Below are 15,065 nucleotides of genomic sequence, written 5' to 3' on the forward strand. Positions count from 1 at the left end.
AAAAAAATATATTTTTTGCCCTGATTAAATTCTAATTCAGACTGATTTTTGTTCTGATATACAGGATTTATTTGGTTAATTGGAAAGTTAAGAGACTAAATTTACCTCCTGCTCAGTTCTGGAGACTTTAATACAGCACTCTAGTGGAACTGACTGCATAAAAAGCAACACATTGTTTTGCCTATCAAATATTGAACAGCCAAATCCCAAATGTCCCAAATTACCAAACTGCCTGTCCCAAATTACCAAACTGCCTGTCCCAAAATACCAAACATAACACCAAAAACCTCGTTCTCTGTCTGGTTCTGTGGTAGGGCATCTGGTTTAAGAATATGCATCACATTAAGCCGTATAAACGCGTCCTCATTGCCCGTTGTGTTTCTTTAAGAGGGCCGGGTCACTGCGCTGCGCACACACTGGCATCGTGCATGCGCTGCAGTCGAAATGCGTCTGTATTTCCTGATTGTCCATTGTACTTTATGGGGAAGCAGCAGCATGTCTGACTGGAAGAAGAGGTGCGAGGACGAGTGGGGTCTGCAGGGGGTGCCGATGCCCGACAGTGCGGACTGGAAATCCGTTTATGACGCCAAACCGTTCGGCAGAAACTTTCTGAAGAATTCGTCTCCCTACGGTAGGTGTGACAAGGGACAGATATAGAGCTGTAAATAGTCATAAATGTTGTACTATTGCTGGAGGGCACAATTAGAGAAGTATCAGTACTCCGTTACATTTACTCAAGTAGTTTATGTAAGCCTACTTGACTAACTTTTTGAAGTAATTGTACTTCTTATAGTAGTTTTACCATACAGTACGTTTTACTTGTACTTGAGTATTATTATTATGAAGTATCTGTACTCTTACTTCAATAATAACAAAGTAATTGTTCCATAGTGAGCAAGTAGCAAAAGCTTCATGTGTTTGTTTCATGTACTTTATTCATCAAAACATCTTTTTCTATTTTTTTCTGATCTATTATCACATTATTTCATATTTTGTTTAACTTAACATAGGCTATGACTCTACGGAAACATAAATCAAGCTTAAGTTGGGTCTAGGCGCTCATAAGCTTCTTTGAGCATCTGTGTAATGTGTAATTGTGTAAATTACACATTACACATTACACATTACACATTACACAGATGCTCAAAGTGTGTAATTGTGTAAATTAGTTTTTAAACGGCTCAAATAAACTTCACTTAAAAAAAACTTCTACCCTCAAACAGTTACTCAGTACTCTCTGTACTCAAGTAGTAAGTACTTTATTTTTTGCTTATTTTGGTCTCTAATTTGTACATAAAGCAGCACAATTATTAAAAAGTAAAGTTACTATGCAACCCTGGAAAAAACCCAGTGCTTTTGAAGAAGTTCAGTTTTGTGTCATTGTGTATTGCAACATCAGCTGAGGCAAACCCACCCAACTCATCATTTCTCCTGCTTACTGTTAGTCACCACCAGTTGTTACAGTCTTATACATGTCTGTGCAAATGAGTTGGTAAACTGCTGTGTAAGCCTAAAGCTCCTGTGGTTGATGATAGTTTATGGTTGTGGATCTGCACTGTGTGAAACAAGAATAATCCCATAGCAATATGTGTCAGGAAGATGTATTAGTTCACATTAGGCGTGGTGGAGATAAGGAATGGCATTTTCTGCTTTATACACAGGGTTGACAAAGGATGGTCCACCACCTGAAGCTGATTTGCCCGAAGAACCTGACCGGGGTCCTCCACGTTTTATACCCGAAGGTAGGAATTTCAACACTTTCAGTGCAAGAGAACGGGGCATCTGAGGCCAAAAAAGTGCAAAAATAACAATCGCTGAATGTGGCACAGTTTGGCTGGAACAGAGCTTATCCACATTTTTACTAAAACCAGTTTGAGACACACCCACACACAGCTCTACATTTCTACTCGACAGGAGACTTCAGCGGCTGGACCACCAGCTCAGAGGTCCTTCCCGATGACCGAAGTGGCATCCCAGCGGGAGCTGTGATCTGTCAACTTCCAACTTCCAGGTACATTTGTTGATATTTTGGTGGTCTCTTGGCTGAAAGGAAATATCTCTTAACTCTGTGCTACAGATAACAGTTGTACAATCTCAGTTTCACCAGTAGAGGTCACCATATCCGTACTAATACTGCTATTGAGCGGTATCAATGTTTTAGTTTGTGGTAATTTCCAGTAAATGTATTTATCTATATTTATTTTTCTACTCTTAGCTGGTTTACCATGGAGCAAGTGGTGGACCTGAAGGCTGAAGGACTGTGGGAAGAACTTCTTGATGAATTTCAACCTGAAATTGTAGTTCAAGACTGGTGTGTTCTGTCATCAATTGTTCCTACTATAACTTGGATAGATTACAGTAGGGGTAGGCAACGTCAGGCCCGGGGGCCAAATTCAGCCCTCCAGCATAAAACCTTTGGCCCCCAAGAGAATTTTGGAGAAACATTTATTCATAAATCAGAAACCAAATATGTGAAAAGGACTCTAAACTGTGGAAAATAATGTAAATATTTTCACATTTCCCAGCAAAACACCCTATTGGGTCATATATTGTGTGCAAAACTTGAAAAAAAGGTGCTTTACTTTGGGCTTCAATAGTGAGTTTCGGCCCTTGGTGTTTTGGCATTGAAGAAATTGGCCCTCCATGACACAAACTTGCCTACCCCTGGATTACAGTTTAATTTTTAATTGTAATTTACTTCATTGATTGATTGATTTAGGATGCAATTTAATGCTTAAGGAATGATAAGCTTGGTGATGGCGTATTTGTTTAATTTTTGACATATTTTGTCAGGTATGAGGAGAGTCAGCTGCATAAGTTCATCTACCAGCTCCACGTGAAGCTTCTGGCTGCAGACAAAGCTACAGTGATCGCTGAGCACACAGCAAACCCCACAGAGGAGCTCAGCGTTTACTCACACAACTGGAAAGAGGTGTCTCATCCTGTTGCATTATCCTAAATTGACTTTTTTGAATGCACAACTTTAAGTCTAAAAAAAATATAAGGGTTCATTATATTGTTGTTCATATGATATTTAAACAACCTATTTATAATTTAGCAGCAGGATTAGCGCTGAGGTGGCGTGCAATGTAATCTAATACAGATCCATGGCTTAACTTTAGCTACCTTAGATAAACAAAGCAAACAAAATGTTACCAGATCCATTCACTCATATAACAGTGTACACACATCCACTGCAAATACGTTGATAGTATATTTTACTACACGCCTAAGTACAATCCTACTTTGTAAACTTGTTCTAATTATAGGCTAATGGTTTTTTTTTACTGATAACAATTGTAATGGAGTGTTACAAAAGCAAATGACGTGATGTTTAGCTCGCTGTCTGTTGGATCCGCACTTTGAATTGCCAGATTTGGCTAATTCCAGTTTGGAAATGAACATAAAGGGACTTTCTCCTACTTCCACAATCCCAGCACCGGTCCCTGTTCCGATCCAGTGCTAGTGCAGTCCTCCATAGTTAAAGTTAAATTATTTTGTTTTTCTCATCTTTATAATGAGGAATGGCACGTTCACATTTAGGGGGCCAAATGTGGCAAGAGGAGTGGTTTTGGTATTGCTAAATTATAAAAATAAAATGCATGACAACGCCATCCAGTAAAGGACATAAGGGCAGAGAGGCAGCATGTTCCTTTAACACAGTTTAGTTTATTTCTATGTTTTACTTATAGGTTTCCTTTTGTATTTCATACTTTAGCTGCCAAACATTTCACATCTTTCTTTGGCTCACATTAGCTTTCATTTCACAGTTTTCGTTGGTTCACATTGGCTTCATTTCTCACATTGTGGACACATTAGCATCTCCTTTACTCACAGTTTGTACACAGTTTGAGTTACAGAAGACCATAGCCAAAACAAAAAGGATAGAGCCGGTTGTCTTGTGATCGGAATGTCGGGTGTTCGAATCCCAGCTCCCGCAAAATCACACTGTTGTTGTGTCCTTGGGCAAGACACTTCACCCTACTCGCCTCCAGTGTCTGCGTACATTGGTGTATGAATGAGAGAGGGAATGGGTGACTGGTTCCTTACTGGAAAGAGCTTTGGGCCTGATGAAGGCAGAAAAGCGCTATATAAGTTGAGTTCATTTACCTTAATCAAACTTGTGATTGCGTCCTCATTATGCAGCTTAAAGCAAACCAACTTCAGATGTAGCGCCTTAAACCACTATCATACAAACATCACCTTTAACCTTGTATGTCTTTTGTCCTCTAGGTGTCTCATGTCTTCTCTGGCTATGGCCCTGGAGTGAGATATGTCCAATTCGTTCATCGCCTGAAGAACCACTTTCTCAACGGATTTTGGAACACGATGTTTACTGGGAGCTCAGTGACGATCAGCCCAAAGAAATAATCTGCAGCGGCCACCGTTTGACCAATTCTGTGCACTTTAATCATGCTCATACCAAAATGTGCCACAATAAATGCTTTGAAATGAGTTTGAATGATATGATTAGAAGTTACAAACCAATGCGCCAATAGCATTAAAAAACGGTTTACATGTTCATGACGCCTGAATGTTCAGAATGAGTGGAACCATCAGTAACTGTTAAGTAAAATTATTGTATATTATGACATGCTCAGTGCTTCATTTGTCAATGTATAGTTTCAGGAACACTTGTGGATTGATGTCATGGATTTGGAGAACAGGCAAACAGTTGCTGAAACATTCTCCTTAAAACAATTATATAATCTAAACCAGGGGTCTCCAACTTTTTTTCCCCGACAAGCTACTTTTACACAATATGAACATCGGAGAGCTACTTATGTTCAGAAACATGCAGCTTAGGTGGAGTTCACCCAGAATAATTACTTGCCAAGATGGTATTTCAAAGAAAGTGACTTATACTTTACTATATTGAACCAACTGTTCACAGATTGTGTTCAGCATGTTCAGAACAAACAGAAAATGCATCTAAAATTTGAGTTATCAAGCGTGTAGAGATGTAGAAAGTCTTTGGTGAGCTACCTGGAGAGGCTTGGCGAGCTATTGGTAGCTCCCGAGCTACTGGTTGGAGATACCTGATCTAAACCTTTTGCCGGAAAAGAAAACTCATGATTTATCCGCTTAACCCCCACCTTCACCAAGTGCATTTTCTCTCTGATCTTCGCATCAGCTTTACCCAAATCTAGAAGGTTACCGCCTATAGGCCAGTGTAACATTTGAAAGCTAAGACCGACAAACCTCATCTAAATGGATCTTTTTCCTTGTGTTGTTGGTGCGTTGCCACTTTTTTGAACGTTTTTTCATTGCTTTTCTGTCATTTTTCTGTAGCTCTTTTGCTGCATTTTCATCCCTGTCTCCGTCTCATTTTAGTTGCTATTTTGAACCTTTTTTCAAGGCGTTTATAGATATAGGTAAAGCCAAACCTGAGAAAATGTGTCCGGTTCGGGTGGGGGTTAAGAGGTTAACAAGAGGGTTATAACCATGTAACTTTATTTATAACTCGTGGTTCACTGTTCCTTTAAGAGTCACCTGGAGCGATGCCATGCTTACATTTTGATAATGGGCGTGTCATGTGGCGCAGTGAACTCTGGAGTGAAAACATAGCTTGACCAGGGTCTCTATATTATATTTCTCATAACATGTCCGCTGACTGGAAGAAGAGGTGCGAGGAAGAGTGGGGTTTGCAGGATGCGCCGATGCCCAACAACGTGGACTGGAAATCTGTGTATGAAGCCAAACCGTTCAGCAGAAACTTACTGAAGAATCCGTCTCCCTACGGTAACGGGACTCTGTCCATATGGAAATAAGAATGATTACTCTTTTTTAAAATTAAGCAAATATGTATGCACACACAAGCACCTGATCTTTTTTCTAGTAGTGGAAGGAAATGCCATTAAGTTCATTATAAAGGCAAACATTTATTTATTTGTTTTTTATATAACTTTTTTCTTTGTTTACATCTAGTTATGAAGCCTTTATATAGTTGTTATTGCTCCTTGAAAGTTGTTAAGGGTAATGAGTTAAGAAAGTTAATCTATTGTTTGTAAACTAAATAAATCCTGTGTAGGACCTTTACCTTTGAACTAGTCAAATCTGCTGGTCCCACTGCTGTGACCAGTCGCAGGGCCGGTCCTAGCCAATGTGGCGCCCTAGGCAAGATTTTACTTTTGCGATATTTATTTGCTTGGTTGTTATATAACTAGGATCAGGGCCTTCATAGACTTTGCAGAACCTGGGGCAATAGAAATTGCACTCTTTCATGGGCCCTCCTGGTTCTTGTCCAGTCTTTGTTGATAAATTCGTCTTAAATTTAGTCGACTAAAATTAAAGCAGTACTAAGTATCTCATGCCCCTAGAGGCCATGAGCGCAACTGCAGGTGTCATAGCATTTTGCATTTTTTTTACTCATTAATTGTCCGTGAGAGTAAATACTACTCTGACAGAAAAGACAAAGGGTAAGAGGGATATTGTACATCCAATTAGACAATGGACATAATTTTCTTCACTCAAACTTGGCTGTAAATACTGTTTAAGTTGCGCTAGCTCGCAGTTAGCTTTGCCTGTTGGCCTGTTAGCGTCTCCTTTGTGTATTGGTGACTCCGACTCGGTGGCAGTCAAGTTGCAATTGTGATTTTCTGGCCAGAGACACCAGGGGGAGATGAAAGACCCTCCAATTATCCCATTATCGCTTGTATTACCCCCAGAGTTACTACGAAAAGGATTTATTAGGGTAAACAACTTACTTAGTACTGCTTTAACATGCCATTTTAGTCGGCTAAAACTAGACTAAAATTGACTCAATTTTGACTAAAACTAAATTAAAATATGTTGTCAAAATGAACTCTGACCTGATTAAGATAAGTTAATTGATAAATGTCTCATACTTTTATAATAACAAAACTTGAATGTGCCTTTGATATTGCAACCAGCTGCTAAAAGACACTCAAATAACTCTGAGATTATGTGAAGTGATCAAAAATTATCGTTAAAACTTTTTTTTTTGTCGCCTCTTTTGCAAAGCCCTTGGTCAGGAGGACAGCCAATCAGATGAAGGAGACCAGTCCGACGTGCCCCCCATGGTGCCCCCTCGTCGGGCTATGTGCATCCCCGGATTTATTGAAGGTGCGAGAGAAAAAGACATTGGAAGAACAGTATAATCGTCATTGTATCTATTAAAGTGTTGTTTGACAGGAGACTTCTCTGACTGGACCACGAGCACAGAGGATCTTCCCTCTGACATGAGTCGCATCCCGAAAGGAGCTGTTGTCTGTGCACTGCCTCGATATAGGTCGGTTCATAATAAAAGATTTACTCATGCAGGTTCACGAGGCATATAAATTTAAACTTTATAGCATTATTTTCATTCGATTATTTATAAATTCATCTCTTAACCCCCACATGAACTGAGCACATTCTCTCTAGTTTGGCATTACCCAAATCTAAAAGCTTCTTGAAAAATGCATCAAAATAGCGTGGATGGAGCGAGGATGAAACGCAACAAAAAAGCCTCAACAAGCGACAAAAAAGAGCAACAAAAGTGACATAAAAAGTGATAAAAAAATGTGACAAAAACACAACAAAAAAGCCACAAAAAAGTGACAAAAGTGTGAAGAAAAAGCAACAAAAAAGTGGCATAAAAACCGATGAAAACAAACACAAAAAAGTGACGACAACACGGTGAGGAACAAGATCTGTTTATATCAGTTCTGCAGATCTTAGATTTCATGAGGCGTTCCACTGGCCTCCTCCAGGCAAGGAGCTTTCAGATTTGGGTAAAGCTGAACTGGAGAAATTGCACTCGTGTGTGAGTTAAAGGAGTTATATCTGATTTCTTTTCTAGTTATGAAATGAAATCTGTTTTGTCTTCCATAAGTATATTGTAAACTCAGACATTTGTGGGGAAAACACTGTAGATCTAATTATAAAGCATTTGTAGCAATTTCATGAACTTGGAGGCGAGTTTTCTATCATTCTTGTGAAAGTGACCCTGAAAAGTGGAGTGAAATGCGCCTATAAACATGTCCATGTTAAGAATTGGGATGCTACTAATATGTTTGGAAGATTAGGGATGAGTTTGTACCCCCACCAACATTTCAATTTGGTGGATTCCTCTTTCATTGTTTGAAATGAAAATATCAGGTATAGGGCCTTTAAGAGGTTACTACTTTAACTAGTCCTTGTTTATTCACTGGCCATAATATCCTGCTTTGATAATTAAGGGGATGTTGCTTTGTGTCTGTGATATTGATCAAAAACCCTAGATAGATAGGTGATTTATTATTATTATAATTTTGCAGGCACTCTTAAGCCGAGCAGTGGATATTCAGGGCCATCTCAAAATGTTCACATCTGATTGCACATAGAACTATCCAAAGTGGCCTGTGTAATAAGGCCAGTTTCATTCTTCTATTCTCAGCTGGTATACCTTGGAGCAAGTTGTGGACTTGAAGGCTGAAGGACTGTGGGAAGAACTACTTGATGACTTTCAACCCGAAATCGTTGTCCAAGACAGGTGTGTGGATTAATAACTCTGTATGCTCATTTTATTTCTGTATGTTTGTGTAGCATTGAAGTGCTAAAAGAAGAATATACACAAAACAATTACTCGTATATAATACAGTAACTATAAATAAAATTGATACACAATTTCATACATATCACGATACTCGGTTTGATACGTATAGCGATACAGTAAGCAGTTATGATGTTTACCTTATTAAAATGTGTCAAAAGAAAACAGCCATGTGTCCAAAGTTTATAAACCAAATGTCATTTGACATTTATTGAGGTGTTAAGATTGAAAAGTGCTTTAAACTCTTACCTGAACTGAGTGCATTTTTTCCAGTTCGGTATAACTAGAGAGCAACAGTGTAATGCCGCGTTTTTGGCACATTTTTGAAGCTATTCTGTCGGTTTCTGTTACATTTTCATTACTTTTTTCTGTCACTTTTTTGCCTGTTTTTGTTGTTTTTTGTTGCTTTTATGTAATGTTTAATGTCACTTTTTTGTGGCTTTATGTGTTCCTTTTTCATTGCTGGTTGTGCAATGAAAAAGTAACACATGGTTGGTTGTGTTTTCACTTCATTTTCGTTGCTATTTTGATGCTTTGTTTTTAAGCTTAAAGGAATAGGCCATCGTTTTTACATACTGAGATATGTTCTTATCTTAGCTTTGACGAGTTCTTTAGGACCTGTCTGGTCTTCACCCGTGCCTTCAGTCACGTAAACACAGCGCAGACGGCGTTAGCATTTAGCCTCTCCCTCTCTCCTCTATAGCTCCAAAACAGGTCAACATAGAAGCTACCAAGCTCTTCCACGTTTTCCCTATTTAAATATAGTTACGTGAAGTGTTACACTACAAAGTATAATTACACAAAATTAAACAATGTGGATTTTCTAAGCGGATAAAAGGGGGAACTATATTGTAAGGCGTAATAATACTAGGAGTAATTTGGCATCCGCACAGTAAAGTGAAGATTACTGCGCAGTAAAGTGAAGATTACTGCACGGATTTCAAACTGCGCTGTGTTTACGTGACTGAAGGCACGGGGGAAGACCAGACAGGTCCTAAAGAACTCGTCAAAGCTAAGGTAAGAACATATCTCAGTATGTAAAAACGGTGGCCTATTCCTTTAAGGGTTTGGTAAAGCCAAACTGGAGAAAATGTATTCAGACCAGGTAGGGGTTAATACAATAAAATGTAACAAAATGCTGCAACTGTTACTGGAAACAAAGGCATACATGATATAAATGCCTCCAAAGTATTGAAAGTATCGATACTTGGTTTTGCGATTCAATCCGATAATTTGTCCCAGCCCTAGTAGTGACCAGCTGTTCCCCTCTTTCATTGTACTGCACAGCCATTTCAAGCCTTTGTCCCGCTCATCTAGATAACTTTTTCAATGCTGCCAAGTGAAAAGTGTTGTATGCTGGTCTGTCTTACAAGTTGTACTATTTATATGCATGTTCTTGTCAGGTATGAGGAAAGCCATCTTCATGAGTTCATCTACCAGCTCCACGTGAAGCTACTGGGGGCAGACAAAACTACAGTGATCGCCGAGCACACGGTGACCCCCACAGAGGACCGCGGCGCTTACTCCCGCAATCACAAATGGAAGGAAGTGAGTTTACAGCAGGCTGCTCAAACTCTGGTGAACTCTCTCCTCTAACTGTATGTCTCTCCGACGGCCTCTAGGTGTCGCATGTGTTCTCCGGCTACGGCCCTGGAGTGAGACATGTCCACTTTTTGCACCGACTGAAGAACCAGTTTCTGAATGGGTTTTACACCACCGCCTCCAGTGGCAGCTCGGTCATTGTCAGACCAATGAAATCACCCTGAACGGTGTGCAATGAAGGAATATAATGCAGTTACACAGACTAAAATCTAGCCCAGTGGTTCCCGACCTTTTTTCCTAGAAATGTCCCCTGTGTATTGTTATCAGGCTAAAGGGAAATGCTTCAGAACATAAGCATAATGGCCTATAACAGCAGTAGGCAAGTTTTCTTAGCAGAGGGCCGATTTTCTTAGAATGCACAAAATTATCTGAATTAAGAGAATAATTACTTGCTCTGTTGGCAATAAGAGGTTTTATCTTAACTAAGACCAGACCAAATCTATTCAAATGTACTTGAAGTAGATTTATGTCATTTCTTCCTCTCCCTACATGTTCCAACAATGTCCTAATGTGTAGAAAGAGCCCAGACCTGTTCACCACAACTGCCTCTAAAATCCTGCACTGTCACTTAAAAAGTTGTTAATTCGGGTCCGAAGTGCCGTCATGCACAAGCTTAATATAGAACCTGCAGTTACGCGTAAGACCTGAGGTGGCGGTAGTGAGTATAAAAATGATTATTCTTTTGTGACATAATTGGGTGTATTTACAGTTTCTCCCATTATCTCCCACTTTACGTTGCCCTGGCCTATAATAAGTATTAAACAGAAATTGGAGTGTTTTCCATCCGAGAACAAACTAAGCCCTTCCCTGCTTAGCTTCCGAGGTCTGACGGGATTGGGCAGTATGGCTCTATGACCTGACCCTCTGTACAGGAATCATTGATCTAGCTCAGTGTTTCCCAACCTGTTTTTCTCTCTTTTTCGCTACTTCAGTGACCCCAGCACTCTGTTCCATCCTGACAAATAAAAGAATGAATACACAATCTTTATACACAAAGAATTGAAATCACAATCTCAACCCCAGCCTCTCTCAATTATTGCCATGGGCTTTTCAATCGTCAATACTACAGCTCATTCTGTGGCAGCAACGGCACCTGCTCCCGGTAAAATGCAATATTTTTGTGTTTTAAACGGTCCTGGTGAGGACAGCGTTCATTAATAGCTCGAGCTGAGGTTTATTTCAAAGCTGTATGTTGTGAACTATATTGATAAGGCATATTAGTAAAAGCTGTACCCAAAGTAAAATGTAATCCAAAAGTGAGTGTGTGATCATTATGATGATTTTGTTTTGCAGGTTTTTTTTTTGCCATTAGCTGTAGCCCAGCGTTAGGACCTGCTATGGTTCTCTGGGGACTCCACATTGGGTCCTGACCCCAAGGTCGGGAATCACTGTTCTAGCCAATTAAGCTACCATTTACAAGTATCTTATTTTTTATTTTTTATTTTTTTACTATTGCAGTACCATATGACAAATATGTATCGATTGATCACCTACAAAATTATACACTTTTTTTTTTATTATAATCTTTGTGCTTCATCTGTCATTGTAGTAATTAAACTTTCACTATTAGAAGTGTCTTGTCATATTTACATTTATTTCTCAATCATCCATTATGAGGATGGAATGGGACCTCCTACATTGAGTTTGTAGAAAGAAAGAAAAAATGTAGGTTTATTTAATCTGACTTTGAAACTTTGTGGAGGCAATTGAGGACAATGCATTTGGTCTGCACTGTGTTACTTTCCAGAGTTACCTTCGGGTTTCCGGAAATCTTGTAATTATTTATTTGACAAACACTACACAAACACTTCAAATCAATGTTTATAGAAATACCGGAAGTCCTTTTCTGGCTGCTCTCGTGTCTGTACTACAATGTTATGCACAAAGCTAAAGAAAACATGAACGCATTGAGTTAATCAGTAGTATATTGTTATTTGCTGGGGTTTGGGAGGGGTCAGTGAAGCCAGCGCGTCATGGATGCGTGCCGTGGACTCGAGCGAAGCATCAATGCGGCCAGTGGACGCCAGTGAGAGCAACGGGACAGTCCACTCCTTTAGCGGCGTGTCCAGACCTCCAGACCCGGAGAGTTGGATCCTGCTCCCGGAGCTTCAGAGGCGATGTCAGTCTGCGGTGGAACCGTGCCATAAAGCTAAAAGGTAAGCAGACGAGTACAAAGAAAGAGTGCGTAAAGTTATGCTTTTTTGGTGTTGACCGCTACAAGTTACTGTTACGCCCTCGAGCTTTCAGTTTCCACACGAAACAAATGAGGATGGATTATGGAAAACAACATGCCTGTTGCATTTCATCACTATCTGGAACTACACGGGAAAAATATGTGTGCTCCGCAAAAAGTGAAAGGTTTGGTGATCTAACAACAAAGGCATTTGAATTGGCAGGATTGGATGAACAGGGTTTCTCTGAAAATGAACTTCAGTAACTCATGAACCACAGCTGCCACTTTTCATTTTCACCCTCAAACTCTACAATACAGTACACTACAGTACACCACAGTACACTACAGTACACTACACTACACTACACTACACTACACTACACTACAGTACAGTACAGTACAGTACACTACAATACACTACACAACACAACACAACACATTTATTTGTCATTATAAATATGTATGTATTTTTTATACATATATTTCTACAAACAATATATTAAACATATGCATTCTATTAAAATGTATATTTATAATGCTTATAACGCTTTGTGTAATTCGCACACACATATTATTGAATTGCAAAGTCACCTTCAAGTCCTGTCAGACGGTCTATATAGTCTTTTGTGGAACCTGGCTTTGTCACTTTGAAATGGTCAAATGTGAGTTATTTTAGTATTGGGCTGATTGTATTGATCCGTTGCTAAAATAATCATCTAAGCCCTGCATTCATTGTAGTGTTACAAAATAACATGTCTGAAGTTATTGACTTAATGAAAAAGTTCCATTAAAAGTCCCTGAAGTCTGTATTGATGTTTGTTCTTTTCTTGTGGACACTTAGGCTGCTCTATTGATTTTATTCTGGCAAAGTCTTCTCATCTTCTCTCCCTGACATTTTCTGATGAGGCCTGAACTTCAGAGCTGACATTTAACAGGCATAAAAGTACCATTTATGTATCATTTATTCAGTAGATTGGCACAGCTGCATTAAAAGTGCTCAGCTCCTACATCTCTTGTGACCACAAGAGTGTTGACTGGTCATTAACAGCCTGAGAGCCGGGCATCTACTGTCGGCTCACTCTCCAGTATAATTGATAACACAACTGTAACAGATCTTGCATTTCCTATAGAAAACAATCTCTGTGTTCAATTAAAGTTTTAAATTAAAGCCTCTAAGTGTTCATGAAATAAGTATAGATTTTCCTTATTAAAACTTTTTTTGATATTTGGATCTTCTGAGGAGCAGTATCAACCATATAAAGTATGTTCTTATACTGTAGTAAACTAAGCCTACATCCCAGGTACAGACACCTTTTGGATACGTTGCCCGTGCCTTTTATATTTTATAATAAATTAAATATAATAAAAATTTAAATCTAAACAGCTGCACTCGTGCACATGTCTCCTGAAATGCAAGCATCCAGCAGTGCACTGCTGTGCTCTGGTAAACCAATGCTCCCACATTGTGAGCCGGCAGAGACATGCGCCATCGCAGGTGCCACTGGACAAAGGGCCATACTACACCTCACGTTTCTCTCACGTTTCTCCCCCTGAGATCAATCAGTAAAACCGTACACTTCATCTAAATGGCCTCCTGAAACCTTTTCATCCCAGTGAGTGAGAGAAGCCAAGACCTATAGAGCCTTCTCCTTTACCCTGAGTCATCCAGATCACTTTCTCCTCCTTTGTCATTAATGTTATACTCAGTAAGTCCAGCTGATCTGAATAGGCAGTTACCTCCATGTGTGTCTGCTGCAGAAACAGTTTATTAGACTTTACACTTTTGTTTTGGCGATTTTCAGTGCTTGATTTGCTGGTTTGTGACATTCGTGTATACATTTATTATAGAACTATATTTCCAAGTTCAAGTCTGTTTGGTTATTGATTTATTTATAGCCAATATAACAAAAAAGGTACTATTACTAGGTACTAGATTTGTTGGGGGAAGTATTTGATCAAAAGCTCTTGTTGATCAAAAGTTGTCTGTCTGGTTTCAGTAACTTTGGGCCTTAGATGAGACTCACTCTGGACTCCACTGTCCAGGCGTCCCCTCCATAGCTGATCACAAGGCTTGTTTCCTTTTCACAGAGATTACACTCAAACCTTTTCTCACATTAGTTAGATGGACTTTTACCCCCATTAAGTTAAAACTGAATCACTGCCCAAACTCATCCTAACATCTCAACTCATTTCAGAACCATTCCTCACATCGTGAAGAGTTTTAATCATGTTTAACAGCTTTCAAGAGCAAAGCATTTATAACAATTAGCCTTCATCCGGCTATTTGTTTTTAGCATCGTTGCCACTTCTGGCGATTTATTCTTTTCACTTACTGTTTGCAAAAGCAATATAATACAAAGGGGTACAATGGATTAATTCTACCACAAACCCTCTTTAAAGGAGGTCCACTACATTATTACATTAAATGTGACACTAAGTTTATTTGCCATTCATTGTACGGCCCTAACATGGGATGTGCACGGCACAGCCCTCTAGAGTGAATGAGCGGGAGCCTGTTTTGTTTTCATTGACTGGCCCAGTCCATTGTGTGTCTCAGCCCTCTGGCTGCCGCTGCTCATTATGTTAACATTGTTGTCCTAAACACGAAGGTCTCCCAGAATTCAAACGGTCAGAATAAGCGGCAGCACGGAAATATCCGTTAGTGTTTTGTTGACTTTCCATTGCACCTGTTACTCTTTAAGTTGCTCTCATATTTTGGAAGGAAATTGTTAACTCTGACTTGGTAATAAGTAA

The 15,065-nt window shown here is 39.4% G+C and overlaps 2 protein-coding genes across 2 annotated transcripts; both read left to right on the top strand.

The window, feature by feature from the left end:
* Positions 1-444: 444 nt before the first annotated feature.
* nccrp1 (P1, F-box associated domain containing) lies at positions 445-4,540 on the top strand (the record flags this gene model as incomplete). The annotated part of the gene is made up of 6 exons (XM_079565699.1): positions 445-631; positions 1,662-1,742; positions 1,915-2,011; positions 2,216-2,311; positions 2,794-2,932; positions 4,234-4,540. The coding sequence occupies 6 exons, from the start codon at positions 445-447 to the stop codon at positions 4,369-4,371; spliced, it is 738 nt and encodes a 245-aa protein (XP_079421825.1). The 3' UTR covers positions 4,372-4,540.
* A 976-nt stretch (positions 4,541-5,516) lies between these two features.
* Positions 5,517-10,384, top strand: LOC306969913 (F-box only protein 50-like). The gene is made up of 6 exons (XM_079565702.1): positions 5,517-5,742; positions 6,985-7,086; positions 7,156-7,252; positions 8,381-8,476; positions 9,940-10,084; positions 10,159-10,384. The coding sequence occupies exons 1-6, from the start codon at positions 5,604-5,606 to the stop codon at positions 10,300-10,302; spliced, it is 723 nt and encodes a 240-aa protein (XP_079421828.1). The 5' UTR covers positions 5,517-5,603; the 3' UTR covers positions 10,303-10,384.
* The last annotated feature ends 4,681 nt before the right edge of the window (positions 10,385-15,065 follow it).

The sequence above is a fragment of the Gobius niger genome (genome assembly GCF_951799975.1).
Source record: "Gobius niger genome assembly, chromosome: 11".
NCBI lineage: Eukaryota > Metazoa > Chordata > Actinopteri > Gobiiformes > Gobiidae > Gobius > Gobius niger.

Coding starts and splice junctions, on each gene's coding strand:
- LOC306969913 (XM_079565702.1), top strand. CDS start 5,604: ATGTCCGCTGACTGGAAGAAGAGGTGCGAGGAAGAGTGGGGTTTGCAG. Junction 7,253..8,380: donor TGTGCACTGCCTCGATATAG/GTCGGTTCATAA, acceptor TTCTATTCTCAG/CTGGTATACCTTGGAGCAAG. Junction 8,477..9,939: donor GAAATCGTTGTCCAAGACAG/GTGTGTGGATTA, acceptor TGTTCTTGTCAG/GTATGAGGAAAGCCATCTTC.